At 37.5% G+C, this 20,648-nt stretch overlaps 1 protein-coding gene across 6 annotated transcripts in view; it reads left to right on the forward strand.

Moving 5' to 3' along the window:
• Window positions 1–20,648, forward strand: part of TAFA5 (TAFA chemokine like family member 5) — a 436,718-nt gene that overhangs the window by 353,832 nt on the left and 62,238 nt on the right. For 4 of the 6 annotated variants that reach the window (XR_007507670.1, XR_007507672.1, XR_007507673.1 and 1 more), the window contains 2 exons: window positions 2,200–2,327; window positions 6,660–6,779. Coding sequence is in view for 1 of the 6 variants with exons in the window: in XM_049814130.1 (XP_049670087.1) it covers window positions 2,200–2,327 (128 nt within the window). In the remaining 5 variants the exon portion in view is untranslated. The remainder of the gene's footprint in view (window positions 1–2,199; window positions 2,328–6,659; window positions 6,780–20,648) is intronic. The other 2 variants (XR_007507671.1, XM_049814130.1) reach the window with 1 other exon arrangement.

A 20,648-nucleotide genomic window follows, 5' to 3' on the forward strand; every position in this document is an offset into this window, starting at 1 on the left:
TGAAACATTGACAGAAATAGCCATTTTGATATGTGAATTGCAAAATATATGCATGCAAATGGGTGAGGTTTGGTGTTAACATTTTACTGAGGTTTTTCTGTAAAGCCTGCAATGGGATGCATGCCTTCACTCAGAAAGGATGAGGCTATTATCTGTTACATAGGAGATGTTAGCCTTGAAAACTGATATGATCCAGTTCTCAGTAGAGCAGTACCTATGGACCCCAAGCACAATCCAGATTTCTGTATTTTATGTGCTATAAAATCTTAGTGGATTTGCTTCAAAAAATTGTAGCTATGAAAATTGTTTGGGAATAATTCCTCCAGCGGTACATATATTGCCTAAGGAACAGTGCAAATTCCTATGTAGACATTTGGGAGCTAAAGTGTTTTTTGTAATGAAAATCTTAATATGAATTTCAGATTGAGCTTCCACTGAAAGAAATCAGTGTTCATTACATTGCTAGAGCTTACCAACAATTGTAGCGGGACTGAGGACACAAGTTGTTTCATGTCAAAGTATTGGAAAGGATTTTATTAAAAGACTTTAAATTACACTTCTATTTCTTGCCATGATCCAATGGCACTGGGAATTGTATTCTTAAGTCCTTCCAGGCAGAGGAAGTCAGGGGTGTAGGGAGGCTGAATCACACATTCAGGTGAGCATACAGAGCTGCAACTGCCCCTGGGTATAAATGTGTGCTTTTAAGCTCCTTGGACCCAAAATTAATTGGAGCATCAGAAGCTTCTTGTACACTTATCTTGCCAAGTATTTCTCCTGTAGTTCTCTTTTTGTTGGGCTCGTGACTGTTGAAGATGCATCGTGTGTATTGGTGTCACACATCAACATAGAGGAAGACATTATCTGTGTCCCTGGATGTGGAACTTGCTCTGCCCTTGAATCCTAGGATACTTACATACAAATTGAGGTGGTGAAGCTTTCTTATAGCCTAGCCCAGGATTGCTGAGATGATCTCTGAAGGAATTGAGCACCATTTTCTATGGATTGCAAGCCTTACAGTATAAGCAAAAGATAAATTGTTTGTTGGGGCTTACCTTGTTTAGCATGAGTATATGGCACTGTGCAAGTGAGTACATCTCTGTATATGTATTTTATAAAAAGTATCCCAAACTAACATTCCCCGCCTCCAATTTTGCCTACGGGGGAGAGTGAAAGGGTAAGAAAATTTTAGATATTAGTCATATTGCTTAATATTCAACTACAGAGGTGAACTCAAAAGAAGTAGTATTATAATCCAGAAAGATGTCTACAGGAATTAAACACCCTTTTCTCCTTGCCTTGAAGAAAAGTTTCTCCCTACAGCTCCTCTGCATCTACTTCAATGTAGTCAGAGCTCTGTTGTTCCAAGACTAATTGCTGTGTATGACCTTGAGGAAATTTTGCAGAACCAGCTTACTAGAGACACAGGCATTAAGCGGAGCCACAAAACACACAACAGACCACCTTTCAGACAGTTCGGGACCTTCATGAGTAGACTTCCTTTCCCTTGTAGTAATAGGGTGTTTTTTCCAGTCTTTTCCCTCTGCTGATTGTCTTCTTCCCCATGATTTCCCAACCTTTACTTCATTCAACACCTGTACTTCTTATGTTCCTCCTTTCTGCCCCTAACTATGCCCCTACCATTGCAAGTATCACAGAGTTTCACAATTGCGGTCATTATGTTGACCCCTCTGCCTTTATTATAGCTTTTCTCTCTCCACTCTGTCTCATGTCTATTTACACTGCAAGCACTTCAGGATAAGGAGTGTCTTCCTAGGTTTATAACGAGTCTAACACAATGGATCCCAGTCATAGGTAATTTTTAGGCACTAATAATGATTAGTTAGGACAGTAAGTATTCAGTTGTTAGCCCTTCCAACAGTATTTCCTTGACTGTAAGAAGCATGGAATTAGAAAATTAGCTGACTTTTATGTTTTTTTCAATTTACAACAGAGCTGTCTTTTGTTTTATTGTTGTTTTTTAAGTTCTGTTTTTATTATGAAATTTGTTAGCACAGCAGGTGTTGTAAATAATTTTGTAAATTGCCTACGGCTGTCTACATCATAACCTATGGCTGCATTATCAGATGATGAAAATAGACAACTCAAATGAGAAAGTGTTTAGAGATAAGTGAAATGTGAATTCTCCTGCCAATTGTTTTTGGTTGTTTTTTTTTTCTTTTCTTTTCTGTTCCATAGCACGAATTATCAAAACAAAACAGTGGTGTGAAATGCTTCCATGTTTAGAAGGAGAAGGCTGTGATTTGCTAATCAATAAATCAGGCTGGACCTGTACACAACCAGGAGGACGGATAAAGACAACCACGGTAGGTCACTTCTCTGTTCTATATTTCTTCAGTTTCTCATTCACTTTAGTTTATTGGAAAGAAAAAAAAGAGTGAGATTTCTGATTGTTTTTGAGCACAGATATGTAAAGTCTGTTGCCTTTTAATTAAGATATGTACCCAAGTGTGCTTCCTGAAATACACAGCAATGTTATCACAAAGACAAGAAAAATGTGTAATTCCCACAGTTACTAAGAGTGGAAATTATATCAAGGTTTTCTTAAAAGGCACCAGTGGTTTAACTAAAATGTGTATTCAGACTGAAGATACTATCTTATTGCTTCACTGTACAAGAGTTTTCTTATGCTGAGGAAGTGTAGGGTATAAAAGTGAACACATGGTCTAGCAGGGTAAAAGAAAGCTTTCACTGGGAATTGGGGAGAAAATATTTTTGCTATTCTCACTGTACTGGAAAAGCAAGATGCACAAATAGATCTTTAATTTTCAACGAGACAATCAGTGACACCTATAGAAAACATAGTAAAAGAACCCTTCTTTCAGCTTCCTTTTGTCCTGTTTTGTTGGTAAACCCCTCAATTCTCTGATTTGGTGTTTTGGGGCACATGCTTGTAGTGAAGCTAAGAGTATATACAACGGTAATACTTTCTAAGGCCTGTAATATATCAAACAGATTTCTAGAAAATGTTCTCAAATGCCAATAATTCTTTGACTTAAAAAATGGAAAAAAATCTGAAATGATATAGTAAAGCAATATTCTGATAGCTTGCTAGACCTCTTGAAATTATTTCCCCCCCCCCTATAATCTTTTTTTAGATTTACATGGATCTTGAGTATAATTTAAATAAGTGCAATTTCAAGAATATTTAGTCTTAAAAGTACTTATCAGTGAGGACTAAATTAAGGCCCATCATCCCCTGCACAATTTCTCTGTCTGAGCAGGAGACAGACACCGGTACAAAACCTTTTATTGTTTTAGAATACACATGTTTTTGAAAATTAACATGTTTTTCACTTTTTAAAAAAGAATGAAGATTTGATAGTGCTTTATGAGAAACTTACAAAACAAACTTTATGAATTGTGATCACTCTTTTGATGCTCCTGTGTTTACCAGGCATAATATTCACTATGGACAGGGCTGTAAAACTTAACTCAGTCTCTGAGGTCTTACTTAAATACTGTTTGCCTTTAGATCCTTTGCATTCAAGTTATGTAAGAGTGACATAAAAAAACAAAGGAAGCAAATAAGTTTTTGAAACATTAATGCCAACTTTCAAGGGCAAGGCAACCTAATACAGTAACTTTGTCATACTTGAAATATTATCTTAAATCTCGTTAATTCAGGGATATTTTCTGTCCCTGAGGTAAACAGAAAACCCATGTACTGTGACACATTGCCAGCTGTCATTATAGTACTTTATTTGATGTTTTATGCTAATGGCATGACTGAGTAATGCAAAGTAAGCATTCAGTATCTATCTTTAATGAAGTGATTCAGATATCCTTTCAGATTAAACACCAGAAGCCTGATTCTGAACTCCTACTTCTCCGTGTAGCTCTTCAATGCTATTGACATGAATGGAATGACTCATGATTTTGATTAACATAAATGAAATCATAATCATGCACCATCAGAAAAATTAAGGCCATGACAAGTTTACTGTAATAAAACAGACTCTCCCCCACACAGAGACATCATTGTCATTGGTGAGGAGAGATTCTGCCAGAGAGCCAACTGTAGAACAGCTCTGAGCATAAGCCCTCATCTAACATCAAGCAGTCTCAAACAGTTGGTATCACACATGCAGACACACAACAAACACACAGTACTTTTCAGTCAAGCCAGACTAGCGACTCAGAATACTTAAAGAAGCACTGAATCCAGAAGGGGAAAGGGGAAAAAAGAAGAGGAGAAAAAAGAAAAAAGAAGAAAAAAAAAGAGCCCAAGAAACCCCAATCTGTAATACAGTATTACTAAAATATTAATAATAATTAAAAAAATGTTCGTTTGTTCTTTAGCCACTTTGTTGAAGGGTAATAGTTTTGGGAACTATGTTTTAGGATGACTCTACAAAGTGCATGACTGTGATTAAAAGAAAAGAAATTTTCTAACAGAAACACCAAGATACATTATTTACTGTAGCAGTACTCTTAGATCAACAGCTGCTGATGCAGTCAAGTAATTTGTATTTCTGCTCCTAATGAATGCACCTGAGTTTCCAGGCCCATCATGGCATGTAAGTGTAACAGGAAGGAATTCTGACTGGGAAGGGCCAGAAAAATGGCCACCGGGTAGTATGGGGAAATAAATGTCCAAACATATTGAATCAATTTTTATACAGTAAATTTCTGTTATTAAGTAGAAATAATTCCTCACCACATCTCCAGCAACAGCCAGATTAGGTCCTTAATTTGTTAACTATCAGTTTTATTAACACACATTTGTTAATCTAATATTTGCAGGCCTTTCCTGCTAATATTAGTTTGTATTTTGAAGATACTTGGCAGTAGGTCTTGCATTATCATAGAGGTAGTAGATCATGTAGCAGAGAAATCACTGTTTGGTAAATGCCGAGACAATAATTTGCCATCCATACTAAAGCCAGAACAGTATTGAACTCTGATGGACTGAGGCTAGCTGTTGTGATAATACCAGCTTTCACACTGGTTCCAGGAGGTCATGTAGAAGTGTAACTTTAAGTACTGGGTTTAGAAGTAGCATGTGGAAAGGTAGAACTAGTGGAGATCTTATGTAGGACAGGAGTTCCTTTTTATGTGAGAATATACTTTAGGACTCACAGTTAAATATATTTCTACCAAAAAAAGGAAGAAATAGGATTAGTTTTCTGTAGATGGGTTTAACATTTAGTATTTTTTCTATGAAAATACCAAGCAAACAGCAAATGAAAATACCCATTGCTCCAAAGCAAAAGTGCAATTTCTGTAAATTGTTTGGAAAGCGCTGCTGCTGCTTTATGCTTTGTGTCAAAATTGTTTAGACTTCCTATGCAGAGCCAGATTTTTTCACTGCCTGGCACTTTTTGTGATCACCCCTGGAAATAATGCAACCAAATCAGAATTCTCTTCTCACATGGGTAGCAGTGTTTTATATCCATTTTGTGCTCACTTTGCACAGCTGTAAATGACTACACAAGGTGCAAGGCAAAGGAAAATCAGATTCAAAGTATACTCTAAATGGATCTGGATGTCACTTCTGCCCTGTCTTCCTTTCTACAAGGTGTGAATGAACCAAAGATTTTTCATCTGCTAAGAGGCTTTTAGAATTGAGGATTGACTGGGCTAACTGCCAATCTATGTATTAAGCAGCTGACTGTCAATACAAGGAAATAATATGGCAACTTGTAAAAGAAGATGGCAAGAGAATACTACACAATTGTTAGCACTTTCAACATACTAAGTACTTTCATGTAACAAATGTCTTTACAGTCACTTTAAAATCACCTGCCTTTAAAAATTTCTTCTCCTTTTGCTATTCTCATTACTCTTTCAATTCTTTTTTTTTTTTTTAATAAAAAAGAAGCTATATGATTTTTTAAAATAGTATGTAGTTTCAATAGTTCCAGAAGATATCCCTTTTTTTTTTTTAACATATTGCTAAAGGGCCTGTCCATTTCATATTTCAAGTATAAAACTTGCCAGTGTATAGATGAGAAGATACACAATGTATTGGATTTACAGGGAAGATTAATTTTAGCACCAAAGTGTATATATGTTGTCAATGATCCATCACTCCCTAATTGTTACTTAATTAATTCCTTCTTCTACATGATGTGATTTCAATGCATGGAGCTTAACAGAACATTCATGCGCCAGTTCCTCAGTAGCTAACCTGTTAAAACCTTTGCAATTTTACTGCTAAATTAGCTGAAGTGGGAAATTAAGGAGTATGAAGAAGCTAAGAGAGAGCTCACAGTGGATAAAAGGTGTAATTACTCTGACATGGAGCTCAGTGCTTAGCTAGTAAAATTTACTAAGGATCTAGCTTCACCAGGGGATGTGACTTTCTTAATAGAGTTTACTTACACACAGAGCAACTTAGCATTCCTCACCATTAATATAAATGACATGCTGGCTGGGTTGGAAAGTCAATTTGTTCTTTACTCTGAAAAATACAATAGCTGTTTGTATTGGCTGCAATTTAAATCAAGATTTTTCTGCGGAGCTTTATCATACACACATGTATGATAAAGGTAACTCAGACAAAATGTACTGGTTTGCTTTTCATCACTGACTTAGAAACAATGTGTTCTCATTCATACCATTACATTCAAAGTAATAAGAAATACATATATGTTACATATTTGTAACATACTTGAGAATTTACTTTTTTTTAGACTGAAGACCAGCTGGAAATGTCCTGAGGCCATGGTCTAGTGGTCTGAGCTTGGGACTGGGAGCCAGAAACTCCTGAGCTCTAATCCCGGCTCTGACAGTGACTCCCTCTGTGGCCTTGGGTAAGTCACTGAACCTCTCTGCCTCAGTTTCCCCAGCAATAAAAATAAGATTAACAATCATTAGCTACCTACCTTAGTGAATTTGGGAGTCCTGAGTTAATATTTTAAGAGGTTTAGAAATTCAGAGTAACTTAAAAATAAAAATACTGTTATTTATAAATGTCCTTCCTTATTGGTGATATTCATGTTGTTGCTGGATATTCACATAACCCTGGCATTCCTGTACCTAGCCTCACCTACATTGCAGCTCTGAATGTTTCTAAATGTGCATTTCACATCTCCACAGGTCAGCTGATTTTATTTGGTTAATCTGTTTTTGGAAGTTTTTTGACATCCCACCAGTTCTAGTTTCATGTCATTCCAGGACACAATGCCCACCAAAATAAGCTTTCAGGCAGCACCAAATTATTACAGTGGAATGATGCAGGTATGCATGCCATGCCAAGTTAATTTTCCCTCTTCCCCTTGGTCAGAAGTGGTCCACTGATGAAACAAATACATTAAATCCACTTGTCAGCAGTTCATCTACCTGTTTCCCTCACTTTCCAAACTGTAACAGGAACACTACATACCGGCCAAGATTACAGAGGTTATTTTTCAGGAGGCTGGTGTATCCCATCATCCCAATCCAAAGAATAGCTTTTAGAAACAAGCAGGAAGTTATGATCCTGAATTTTCCATCATTCATAGCCAAGGCTGTTGGGGAATCAGAATCTTTGTCTATATTTAAGTTACGGCACCCGGAGTACATCCTTGCTTCAAAGTCCATATACATGTACAATTGTGAGTCCCAATGTCTTCTATGTCTTCTCTTTTTCTGTGTGGCCCTCTTCATGATGGCGTGCCTGCCACTGCCTTGTGAGAGATCTTAGCAGCAGCAGAAAGGGCTCTCAAAAATACACTTATGTGGTGAAATAGATCATTAACTCAGCCTGATTCTCTTGCAGATCATCCTCAGCCATGCTCAATCTGAATTTCTTGTTAGATTTCTAGAAATCTGGTTTAAGAAAATCACTATCCTTATTGTCACTAAGAAACGCCCGTATTCTTAACTCCTGCTGTCAGCCAGTTAGAGCTTCATGAACTCTGAGACCATTGCTTCATCAAGCTTTATGCATCGCAAAGTCCTCTAAAACTAACTTAGGTGTCAGTAGGGTGGTCCTGAAATTGCTATTTTAATAAAGTTTTCTGAGACCACTACCATGTAATTGGAAGCTAGCCTGAAATACATTTTATCTGTAAAAACATTTTTATGTTCTAGTTTTATATTTATCTACCAAGTTGAGAAAGGGTAGAACATGAACATTTTCTGCAAAATATGTTCTGCAGATATTGTTAAGGTCAAAAAGTCATGATATTTGGATGCGTTACTGTACATATGAACTACCAGAACTAGGTTACTCGTAATTAACATCTCATTCTGCTGTAACTGCATATCTCCAGGATCAGTCCTAGTCATGGTCTAGTGCTTTAACTAACCATTCTAATATATTTTGTTAAGTTGATATTCTTCTCAGTAGTGCTACCATTAATTATGAGAGAAAATACCAATTCTTGATGTGTCATAGCCATCTGCTTCATTGTATACTCTATAGATTTGTACCCCAAGACCTAGATTCACCCTGTTATTTATTGCCATGGCTTTCAAGAGATTTTTGTGCTCCACTGCTGTAATTGTTTACAAAAGGTATCATAATTGCCAAATGGGTCATCATTGTAGTACCAGAACGAGATTCCTTTCTGTTAATTTCCAAGCAAGTTAGCATGTTAGTTGGATGTTTTAAGTCTCAGAGAGATTAAAAGTCATGTTTCTACTTCCTGTGTTAGAAATCAATAGTAGCTCAAGACAAGCATACAAGTAGAGTGGTGGGATGGTCTTTGTGGCCCCATGTGTTAAGTCCTGCCTGCACTGAGGAAGCTAAAAAGAAATAAAATCCTCATGAAGCTGAAGAACCTAGATTGGGGCCATGCTATTGGTTCATAATATGCAAGCTCTCTTGCATATTAATACTGCTTCAACTAGTACAGTCTCTTCAAAGCCGTGTACTCCTTTTGTCATACCAATGTACTGAAACCCACCCATTCTATTCTCCATCATCCTTATCAAAATACACTTCTTTGTGGCAAATAACTGAACTTCAAGTCCTAAATCCAAAATACTAGCAAAGGTTTTGCAGTTTTTGTAGACTTCATGTTGAAAGGAGTTGGCAGAAACTTGAAGAATCACCTTAAAGAGATTAGATGCCGCCTTCTGTCCTCAATGCTGAATACTGGTTCTACTGATGTTCAGTGATTCGCACTGCATGAAAAGAGACCACAGTTTACTCCAAGAAAAACTTGGAGTAAAATGTCTAAGTTGAAATCATATTTTGTTAACACCTCAAATAATTCCATGGAAGAAAATAGGGAAACATAGGTTTTGTTTGTCTCTTTCAGAACACATATTTTCAGATTTTACTGGGGAATTATAATAGCCTTATGTTTCCTTGTGCTTTATAACATTACAGAAAATATGAATACCCGTTTCTGCAGACTATTTTAAATATATTGCAATCCCTGTACAAATAAATAAACAAACTCCATTTTCAGACAGATAAGATTTCCAAAGATATCTTTTCTTTCAGGAATCCTTTTTCTTAACTCATATTCATATTGGGAGGTTGCTTCTAGCATTCAGTCCTGTCTTACTATTCTAACTTAGGGACAGAACAGATTTAGATCCAGTGAGGTAAAGCTGGTTTACTGATTAATGCTTAGGGAGAATTTTTCTTTCTGATATGGGTTAATCTATATTTAAAACCAGTTAGTTGACTGTAAAATGAGCTACATTCTGATCTATTTGAGGTCCGAACTGTCACTTTGAGTAAGTAAACAAAAGCAGATTCTACCCCAGGCAATAAGCTTCCAATCATCTATTTCATGGTTTTGTGGAATAAATCCTGTTTTCAGTAAAAAAACCACCAAAAACTGCATGGGTTGTTTTTATTTTTTCTATACTTTGGAACCAGAGTTCTGAAATGCAAAGAAAACTGTATCTGTAACTTGGGGAGTTCATTGACTACTATGTCATAGTGTGAACCCACCTGACAAATTGTAGACACTAAAAATCTTCAAGTGTCTACAAAACTTGAAAAGCTGCGTTTTAAGGAATGCCTAAATTGTTAAGTTCATCCTGATTAAAAAAAAAAAAAAAAAAAAGAAGAAGAAATTCTTTCCAAATTCCATAATTTTCCAGTAAATGAGTAAAAAATTTATTTTTTATATGGTGTAAGATTCTCATCAATTTCCTCAAGAACAAAAAAAGAACCTGAGTTTTAAAAATGGAAGGCCCAGGACATAGACAATTGAGATCTATAATGGATCATTCAGGTCTCTGAGTGGGAAAATTACAGGCCCATCAAAGAGCTGATGTGAAGAGGCTGATACTAGATTTTTTTTACTATTGTTTAACACCTTAGTCATCATTTACATTTACATAGGCCTTTCCAAATGCTGAAATAGCATTGTAACTGGTCTAAGAAATTAACGTGTTAAGAATTAGTACATTAATAAACTGAGATTGACAAAAAGGGAACAAGAAGAGTTAAATCACGTTCATATTAGGAATGGTAGTATTGGGTCTTTTTGCATTTTGACAATTCTTAGCATAACAGATAAACATCCTAAATGGGATTTAGTTTCCTCAACTTATCATTTTAATATATTCAGATACTTAAGGCTATTGAAGGCATCTTGCATAGGGTGAGCATAAATGACACCTATAGACCAGTGCTGTTCTAGGGTGGCAGCTGGAAGCCATGCAGGAGATGCTAGTTCAGTAGCTGCCTGTGTTAAGCACCTAAATCTTATTCCTCATCTGCTAAACCAGACAATTTGGTACAGTGCTGCCCAATCCTGCTGTGTATGCTTCATGATAGATTGACACTGTTTGAAGGTTCTGATTTCTTGCATGAATATGAGAAAATCAATTTTTATTTAATAAGTGATTGCCAAGAGAGACTATCTGAGGAAACAACCCTGAAGATTACTTGTGCGATTTCTTGATTCGCTGTAAGTAGCACAACATACTGTTCCTAAGGAGTGATTCAATAGGTGCTATATGCTATGTCGTTGAACTGAAGGGCACTACAGGATGCATTGTACATGTGGAAGAAAAAATAGATTTGATAATGCAAACAAGGAAGAAAGCTGGAAAAGACAAGACAGAAGTTGAGTATATAGTTTGAATCATGTTTTTTGTGGGCATGTAATGGAAAACTATGAAGGTTGGAAACCAGTATGCCACATGAACATCAAGAATTTAAGATGATGCTAAAATTATTACACACCCATTTCGCACAATGAGAATGTTCATGGTGCAAGTGTTAGAAGATGAAGGTGTTGCACTTGTATATCCATTTTGGAACATTTCTTTTTTAAGAATACCCCCAAAGATTTCTTTTAAATCATGCAGAGCAAGCTAGAATTCTTGGACTGAATAAAACAAGCAGTGAATAAAGAAAATTAAAGAGGCATTATAGTACAGGGATTTTTATAATACTTTTGAGATATTATTTCTTAAAATCGTACTTGAAAATTAATTCAGAAAGGCCTGTCACATTGAAAACTGCCATTTCAACAAGGTACTGATGGAGGATCTGTGAACAGCGCATAATAACAGTTAACAAGAGTGTATTGATCTAGGTCAAGGTGGCCCAGGAAGTGGCAGATTCGTGAAAGGTCTAACGTTATTTTATTACGAATGGTTTCAAAAGCATAAAAGATGTTAAGCTTTTAAGTGTTATTGAAAATCTGTGGAAGGCAGGCACATAACAGACATTTCTGTTTTCCAATATTCCTCTGCTATATTTTCATTAAGCAGCTGGAATAGAGCTCTGATACTTAGTAGCGTTATGTCTGCACGCAAGTTTCTTCACTCTGGGAGCAGACCTAAAGGGTAACATTGCCTGTTTTTCAATCTAGTTAACTCCTGCCTGTGAGACTTTGTTCTCACCTACTCCTTCTGTTCACTTCCATATCAGCATGCTAGGCTATGCAGAAAGACAATTCAGTTTACAGAGTCATGGTAAAGTGATAGGGCAAAGCTTGGGCTATTCCTGTGTTTCAGTAGAGATTAGCAGTCCCATTACGTGGCTGAGAGGAAGTTGAAAGTGAACAAAACTGGCTGGTCTTTGATCCAAACAAAACCAGGCAGGGGTGGGGCAGTAAAATCAAACAGCAAAATATAGAAGAATAGGAACTTTTCTTTCAACTGGCAGTGCAGTTTCACGGTAGCCTAAACCAATCTAAATCCAGACTGCCCCAGTCCCATTCTCCCACTCCACTCAGTCTGTATATGCCTGACCTCTGTTTTGGGCAGGCACTAAGTGCCAAAAAGGCATCACTTTCTGCCAGGTTAGTTTTCAGCTGCATCAGCTTCTGATTACAATACTGCAGATTAACCCAGAGTAACGCAGGTACAGAGGGGTTTAAATTATTCTCGGCCAAAACCTATGGGGAATGTCTGCCTTTATTACGTAGTTCCTATGCTTGTTGGGTCATAAACGACTGCTGCTGGATACCTAGTTAGTTTTTTCAACTACCATTGCTACTCTTCCCCGTTTGCACTTATCAAAGAATTCTAAAAGTTGCCTCTGAGGTGCAGACAAAGCGTATGAAATACAACCCTCATATGAAATACACTGGTGTACCCTACATGAAGGGGATAAGATATTTGAAAGCCTGTGTCCTAAACTGTGAAAGATGGTGTACTTTTCTGGAGTGAGGGTTTTAAAGGTAACCTCTCTACTCTTTAATACACTTCCCCATTTACATTAAAGCATTTATAAGGGCATACATCACAATTCTAAATTTGTATAATGTCCCTCTGTGAATAACGTGGTGACAGACTGATTTCTGGAGAAATATTTATTCGTAGATATTGGACATCTCTAGGTACAGTAAAGAAATCTGGACTTCACCTAAGACTGAAAGATATTCCCTTTAGGAAATAATTTTGATGGTTGGAAAGGAAGCAGGATATTGCTGTGGGGAAACTCTTTTGGAGGAACATTCCTGAGACCTAGCTGGACATGTGATAATACAGCCAAAACCAGCTTGCAAGAAGCCAGTTCTGACCAGTGAGTCATAAAAATAAAAGGGGGATGCAGGGGGGGAAGCATAGTATCAGTGAAAATTAAGTATTAACCTCTGTAAGTAGCTAAAAAGAAGTTGGCTGAGATCTGCAGGGCTTGAGTGTGTTGTAAATTTTGGAGGCCAAATGCAAATAATAATTAAGACCCTAAATCTTGTGATAGGGGCCAAACTTAGGAAGGTAATGCACTTAGGGAGGGAAGCATGTAGGCCCAGTATGGTGCTTTCTTTAGTACCTGAGATCCTTATCAACCCAGTAGAGATCAAGGAAACAAGATAAAGATATTCACAGTGGATCCACACAGCATCTAGAGTAAGTTGCCACACTACTCCACAAATCACACTACCTGCCAGACTAGGGCATATCCCAGGTGAGGCCCCTTTGTAGTCCTTTTGGAAACTCTTGTGCAGAAAGCATTCTAGACTGATGGGTCCAGATGGCAAAAATAAGTAAAAAGGAACCTGAGTTTGTGGCCTAGTAAGAAGGGGACTCCTCTGAGCAAGAAGGAGGCACTGAGTACTGATCCCGTGCTGGATTCACAGCTGTACAGGTGACTTAAACATGGTTTGAGCATTAGTAGCAGACTAGGAGTCCTCTGGGGACTCAGGCATATTTTAGGTGCTGAAACACTCATTTCACATAGTATTAGAGCTTATTCATTTTGCTTCTCAAACCAATGTATTTCTGAATAACCCTGGAACTTTTCAGGCATTTATGAATCTTTGTGTCCTCTTCTGTCTGCCCTCCAAATTATTTTACTTCAATTTGCCTTGGGTGGAAGTTTGGCAACTAAAGTCTGACTTAGTTAAGGCTTAAATGGAATTTAAAAGAAGGATACCCATAAAGGTTGAAAGATAACGTAAAAATCCCTGAAGGAGCTAAAATGTAACTGATGGTAACTCCTGTGAAAATGTAGGTAAAACACATCATAATCCCACAGACAGATCAAAGAACAACCAAACACATGTAGAATTGTCTGTGTAGAGTTACATAAAGCATAAAAATTTGTTGAACTGACCGAAATGGTGGCTAATAGGCGAGACAGAGATGAAGCCAGTAACAATCCATGACTAACTCAACATTGTAAAATCATAGTGGAAGAGGAAGCATATAAAGTGGCCTGCAGAGATGAAAGTATGGATGGAGTAAAATTTAGGAGAAAAAGAATTAGCACTTCAGTCTATTAGGCTGTGGAACAGTTTCTCAGAGTTGGAAACTCTAACAATTGTTCAGTTCAAAGCTGGCTTGGACAAAGACCTAGAAAGAATACTGTGGGGATCAATCTTGTAGTGGAAGGATATGAAATAGTTTAACTGTTTGGTCTTTAGCAGCTCTAATGTTCTGATTATTTTTTAACCATCTTTAAAAAAGCCATATTGGAATAACTCATAAACCATATGAGGGGAAGAGTTGTGATACTCTGAGATTGCTTTTAGTCATAAGGCAGACTCAATTTTTCTCACGGAGATTTAGTTGCCTGTTCAACCAGACGTACACTGGTCACAGAAACTGTCACTGAATTGTGCTGTGGAGTAATATTTCATCTTCTTTTATGTGACTGAAAGGGTATGGATAGATGGATGGTAGGGTTCATTTCAGTATTACATCAGTCTTATGCATCCTGTAGCCAGAATTAGGCCTTCAGTAGAATAAGTCTATGATCACAGCAAGTTTGGACTTAGCAGTAAAAAACGTGCAGAGTCAAGTCTTTAAATAGAAAGTTGAGGGTGTCTCCACTAAATTGCAGGAAATAGAATACACACTGATGTGGGAGATGTTCCCTTAAGGCAGAATGAACTTACTTCCTATATCCTTGAAATCATTAACAATAATAAAATGACCAACTGATTACTTTGAAATAAAGTGAGAATCAGTAAATCTCCACATGGGCCAGTATCCCTGAGGGCTTCAACTTCTTGTTCTTTTTCTTCCTACGTCTTTTCCTTTTTTTCTCATGAAGTCCTGAGAATCTCTTTTGAGAGTGGTTTTTCCCCTTACAGAACAATTCTTGTAATTGTTCCAGCCACAAAGGAATTATACATTCTGTGGTGTGGCAATATTAAATATGTAAAAAGAAAAAAAAAAGTTGTCAGGGTTATGGGAAGACTGATACTTAGTTCTTATAAAAGTAGAGGTAGCCTTTTGAATCCTTTTCCCTCTAGATAGCCCGTACAGGATTTTTGTCACCGATTTGAAAGACACTTTAGGCTAGATGGGGTGAGGCTCAATGGTGGTGTTTATCATGCTTAATCACTGATATATTTTAATGAAGGATAGTATTTTGCAGACTTCTGAGGTAAATTATTGTCTTCCATATGAAGTGAGTCATACAACTGAAGGTGCATTTAGTGGCCTAGGTGATGTCTTAAGGAATGGTAATAACTCAGGTATAGGGATTACTGCAGTTGAGAGGTGTGCAGGGCTGCTTTAGGTGAAGAGGGAACATCCTCCTTCTGTAACATCCTCTAGATGTTTGACACACAGCTCTAGCATGGGAATGGTCAGGTGCAAGCCAATTATATGAGTTTTTCACTTTGTCTGTGAGACTTGACACACCTGGGGCTTAGACGAGGAGATCCATTATATGATGATATTTCCTTCTGAGAAATGTGAATTTTTAATTGAATTCATAACTAGGCACAGTCTAGGTGTCTGAGCCAAGGACATGAGCAAATGTGCCCAGCTTTATTATCCAGCTAGAGGAGTACGTGCCTATATAGATCTCCACCAGGACATTGAATTTTCTGTCCCCAGTGGCTACGTAGACAGGTTAGGTATCTCCAGAAGACAATGAAATACCTTCAGGCTGGTTTTTATCCAGTGTCAATATAAAAATACATATCTTTTTCATGGAGAGAGGTCTATTCTGTTCTGTTCTGTTCCCTGATGAGTATCAACTACTGGGCTTGGACAGACTATCCTGTCTCTTCTCCATGGGACTTCAAGATTTGCTGCACAGTGGTTTAGCTTTTGGAAGAGGAGTGAAAAATAGCCTTATTTGAGTTATTTGCCTGGTGGTCATCGCATTTTCCTGGAATGCTGGAACTGGGGATTCAATCCCCCTTGCCATAAATAGGCCTAGATGCATCCTAGATGAATGGTCTAACTACCAGACTGATATGCAAAAGATGGATGGCCCTGTTGTCATCATCCTTGGTTGAGGTACATCCATGTCTTTCCTGACTCCTCCTGGTGGTTTAGCCAGACTTCATATTCTTGTCCGCCTAAATCTGGAGGATAGCAGAGGGGCCTTAGTCTATAAAGACAGATATTCATCTCCTCAGAATACACACTTCTAAGCATGCATTACCAATGAAAAATTTTAATTTCATTAAAATGCGAATTTCATACTAACTTCAGAGATATCTAATAAATATAAATTCTAAAAGACATGCAAATTAAAAGATTGGATTTGACAGGTTTAGATGTTTATGACCTAACTTAAGGTTTTAACGGCTTGCCTTATCCTTTCATATTACTTGTCAAGTGATCTTTGCAGAGATTTTTTTCCAAGACACTTGAAATTTTTCCATAGTAAGTTACTATTTGTGGAAGAAGAACTTGGAGCCATTAGGGAATTTGAACCCAGGCTGTGGCATATCTTGGGTACTGCAGGCAATCCAGAGGATCAGATTTACCCATATAACACTGGAGTAAGCGTGTTCAGTGGAGGCTGGGGGAGTGATGCAAAATGCATTTGAGGGAGGCAGATTCCAAACATTTAGGTTTGATGTCTAGCTTTATTTTTATAGTCACATTTTATGTCCTTATTTTAAGTCAAATCATCCCCTGGTGCTCTCATTCCCGGAAACAATTTGACCTGGAGGAGGACAGCTTTGCTTTCACCTCCATTTCATTTGTTGTTGTGAAGGGAGATTAAGTGCGTACTTGCACTTTTTAGGTATGGAAATCATCCCACTTTTCAGCAGGCTGTGGTTTTTTTTCCCTTTGTGAACTGCTGTCTTCTCTTTCTTCTCATTCCTGATGTAACTAACTCTACTGAAGTAAATGCTAATACATTGAGAATAAATGTGTGTGTTTATATAATAATGATATATAGTAGGTCCTCTAATTACAATATGAATGCTTTGTCAAATGGCTGTGTTTCATCAGTAATCTCTTCATCCTTCTTAACAACTCATAAAAAAATATAAGACCACTGGCAGATGTTTAAAATTGTATTAGTAAGTCAAGCCAAGAGTACTTTAGTAGCATACTATGCCGCTGTTCTGCTCAAGGGAGTGTGAAAATGTCCCTACCTGCATTACTGAAATAGCCACACTGTTCTGATGGCTTGTCATGTGAGTATTATGAGATCAATATATATACGTAGTAATGCAGAAATCCACTCCCATTCAACCCTGAGAAGTAATATTTTATTTTTCATTTAGGAAAATCAAAAGAAAACTGGGCCAAAAACATCCTCTTACTGTATGTTTTGTGCCAAGCTTTTATTTGTTTTTTATTCAACATATAAAATAAAACTCTCTAACAAAAGAATAGATATGTTGTCTCTTTAATGGTGAACTTGAAGGAAATAAAGGGAACTGACAAAATCACATTCTTTGCAATATAGACATTTTAATGAAAGTTAGAAATGCAGGATTTTATAATGCTTTTATAAGAAACGAAGAAGGAGTCACATATTTTAAATGTGCCAAATTAATGAACTTTAAAATGAAACAAAAAATATTGGAGCATCTCCCAAAGTGTTGCAGAAGTTGCTGACAAGGCAGTCTATATTTGAGTGTTGTTCCTATTGGAAGATGCAGTACTGAGCATATTTGTCAGCTCTTAACAAAATTACTGAAGTACAGGGAATTTGCATAGACATATCACAATTTTTGAAAGGAAACCAAAAAATAGACACGCACAAAACATCTGCCTTATAAATGTTTGTATTCATACAAACAATTCTGCCATGAAACCAAGCATTGCATAAAAATTTGGCACCATAGCTTAGAAAAGTACTGTAGCTACGTTGTAAAAAGTGAAATATCTGCACAGCAGGGTTGATATGACTTTTCAAAGAAATCTTCATTACAGTGTTATAAAGCTTAACCAAAATCACATAATCTGAATGAAAAAAAGAGGCAAAAAACCAAACCCACACGTATTTGCAGTTACCAGATGTAAAAACTAATTTTTTTTAATATGTTAAGTACAAATTCAAGTGTGTGGTTTAGTTGTAAGGTTGTCCTGTTAACTGTGGGACTAATGAAGCAGTAGTCTTTATTCCCTGCAATTGTTACTAGTTTTCCTTCATGTCACACAAGACTGCAAGACCCTCAGCCCTTCTCAGAACCTGCAAATGCCTCTAGTTCTCTTCTGTGTTCCCTGCCTCCTCTCCCTACTATATCCTGTGCTCCTTCCCTCCTAGAAAATCCTACTGATACCCTATCTGTCATTTTTGGCCTGCTGGCAGTAAGAGCAGGCCGTTTGTGCTGCCTGACCATCCAGCTGCAGTCCTTCCCACATTAAGAGCATCAATAAGCATTAATTTGTCATTAGTAACTTTTTTACTCTGCCCTATTGTTGTGGTTTAACCCCAGCTGGCAACTAAGCACCACACAGCCGCTCGCTGACTCCCCCCGTGGTGGGATGGGGGAGAGAATCGGGAGAGTAAAAGTGAGAAAATTCACGGCTTGAGGTAAAGACAGTTTAATAGGTAAAGCAAAGCAAAAGCTGTGCGCACAAGCAAAGCAAACCAAGGAATCCATCCCCCACTTCCCCTGGGCAGGCAGGTGTTCAGCCATCTCCAGGACAGCCAGGGCTCCAGCACGTGTGACGGTGACTTGGGAAGACAAACGCCATCACTCTGAACGTCCCCCCTTTTTTCTTCTTCCCCCAGATATATATGCTGAGCATGACATCATATGGTCTGGAATACCCCTCTGGTCAGTGGGGGTCAGCTGTCCCGGCTGTGTCCCCCCCCCAGCTCCTTGTGCCCCCCCCAGCCTCCTGCTGGTGGGGTGGGGTGAGGAGCAGAAAAGCCCTTGGCTCTGGGTAAGCACTGCTCAGCGGTAATGAAAACATCCCTGTGTTATCAACACTGTTTTCAGCATAAATCCAAAATATAGCCCCATACTAGCTACTATGAAGAAAATTAACTATCCCAGCCAAAACCAGCACACATATGGTCAACATTTTAAACACTCAGGGACTTAGTGTTTTTGAAATCTCTATCAAATTTAATTGAAAGTGGTCTGCAGACTCAAAAGTTAAGTTTGAGAAAGGACTATTAAACCTCATGATGAGAAACCAGGTTAGCAGTGTTAAGTAATAAAGTTAGTGTGTTATTGTTGATGTTTTCAGTCTGATTTTTATTGATCGATTTTTTACGTATCACATGTTTTTAGTCCAAAGTTGTCACAGCTTTGCTGACAAAATGATGCACTGGAAAGATATAATGAAGCTCCCAAGAGTATTATAAAAATTTCCTACTTTTTTTTCCTTTTTTTTTTCTTTTTCTTTTTTTCATTTTTAATGAGACCTTGGACCAGGCACAATCCTACTCACAAATCATGTACAGGTTGTGAAATTTTTGCTAGCATCAACAAGACTGAAGACATACTGTACTGTATTGACTACAACATCAACTATGAATTCTTGGTAAAAGTTCTAAGTTGTCAGCATGCTGCATTAATAAAATTGCATTAAATTCTCTGTACATTAGTTGAAGCAGAGCCCCATAATTCCATATTCAGAGAGGAGAATGTTCCCAAATAAACCTTCTCTTAAGATGAGATTTTCTTTTCAATGATAGTTTCATGCCTACTTACAAATGCAGAGGTAGACAATTATAGTGTCAGGAATATAGACCTTTGTCTGTAACCACATACTTCTGTGCATGAAGGCATCTTCTGTAGACCTGACAGTTTCAGGAGTTAGCCAGCCTCTGCTCACTCCACAGCTGGGTCTGGTCTATGCTGTGGTCCAGCCTTAGAAGACTTGACCCTTCCACATGGCCAGTGCTTCCAGGGCAGCCAAGCAAGTGAAGCAGAAGTGATCATGGACTTTGCATGACTTTTTCTCAGCAGTGTATGAGCAGTTTCCAAGCATGTCATGTGGGATTGAGACAATAATGTAGCAATTACTGAGAATTTTTTCCCCTTTGTTTTTTCCTTTTCCATGAGAGCAGGACTGAAACCCCATTCTCTTACCTTATTTGCTGATGGTGATGGTGTTTCCTGAGTCTTACTAGACATGGAAAAGCAGAATTTATTGAGCTTGGTTCAGTAATATTCTGTTGACCAGCACTAAGTATGTATACTTCATCATATTGCACTGTTTTATACTAACTGTACTGTACAATGTAAGAAAAATCGAGGGTTTTTACTGCTAGTATATAATGGCAGCAGTAACTGAATTGCAGCAAGAGATTTGATAATCTTTGATGTTCTCTTCATTCTATTACTAGTTTATGTTCTGGTTATGATTTCCAGGTGTTGGGTTTGGGGTATTTTTTTTCTCCATATTATGTGTAAAAAAGGTCTGTCAATGAATAATCAAACACTTTAGAAGATCTTTAACCTTTTCGGTAAATGAACAACATCCATAAAAATAAAACTGAGTTCTGTAAAAGCCCATAAGATACAGATAATATTTCTCACAAGTTATTTCCAAGTGGGTTATTCTTAACTGGCCTAATATCCGTGCAGAAAGAAACTAATGGGTTATATTTCTTAATTCTCTGATACTGTCTTTGTGTACTATGAATTCTCAAACAATCTCCT

Source organism: Accipiter gentilis, chromosome 11, assembly GCF_929443795.1.
Source record: "Accipiter gentilis chromosome 11, bAccGen1.1, whole genome shotgun sequence".
Taxonomy (NCBI): domain Eukaryota; kingdom Metazoa; phylum Chordata; class Aves; order Accipitriformes; family Accipitridae; genus Astur; species Astur gentilis.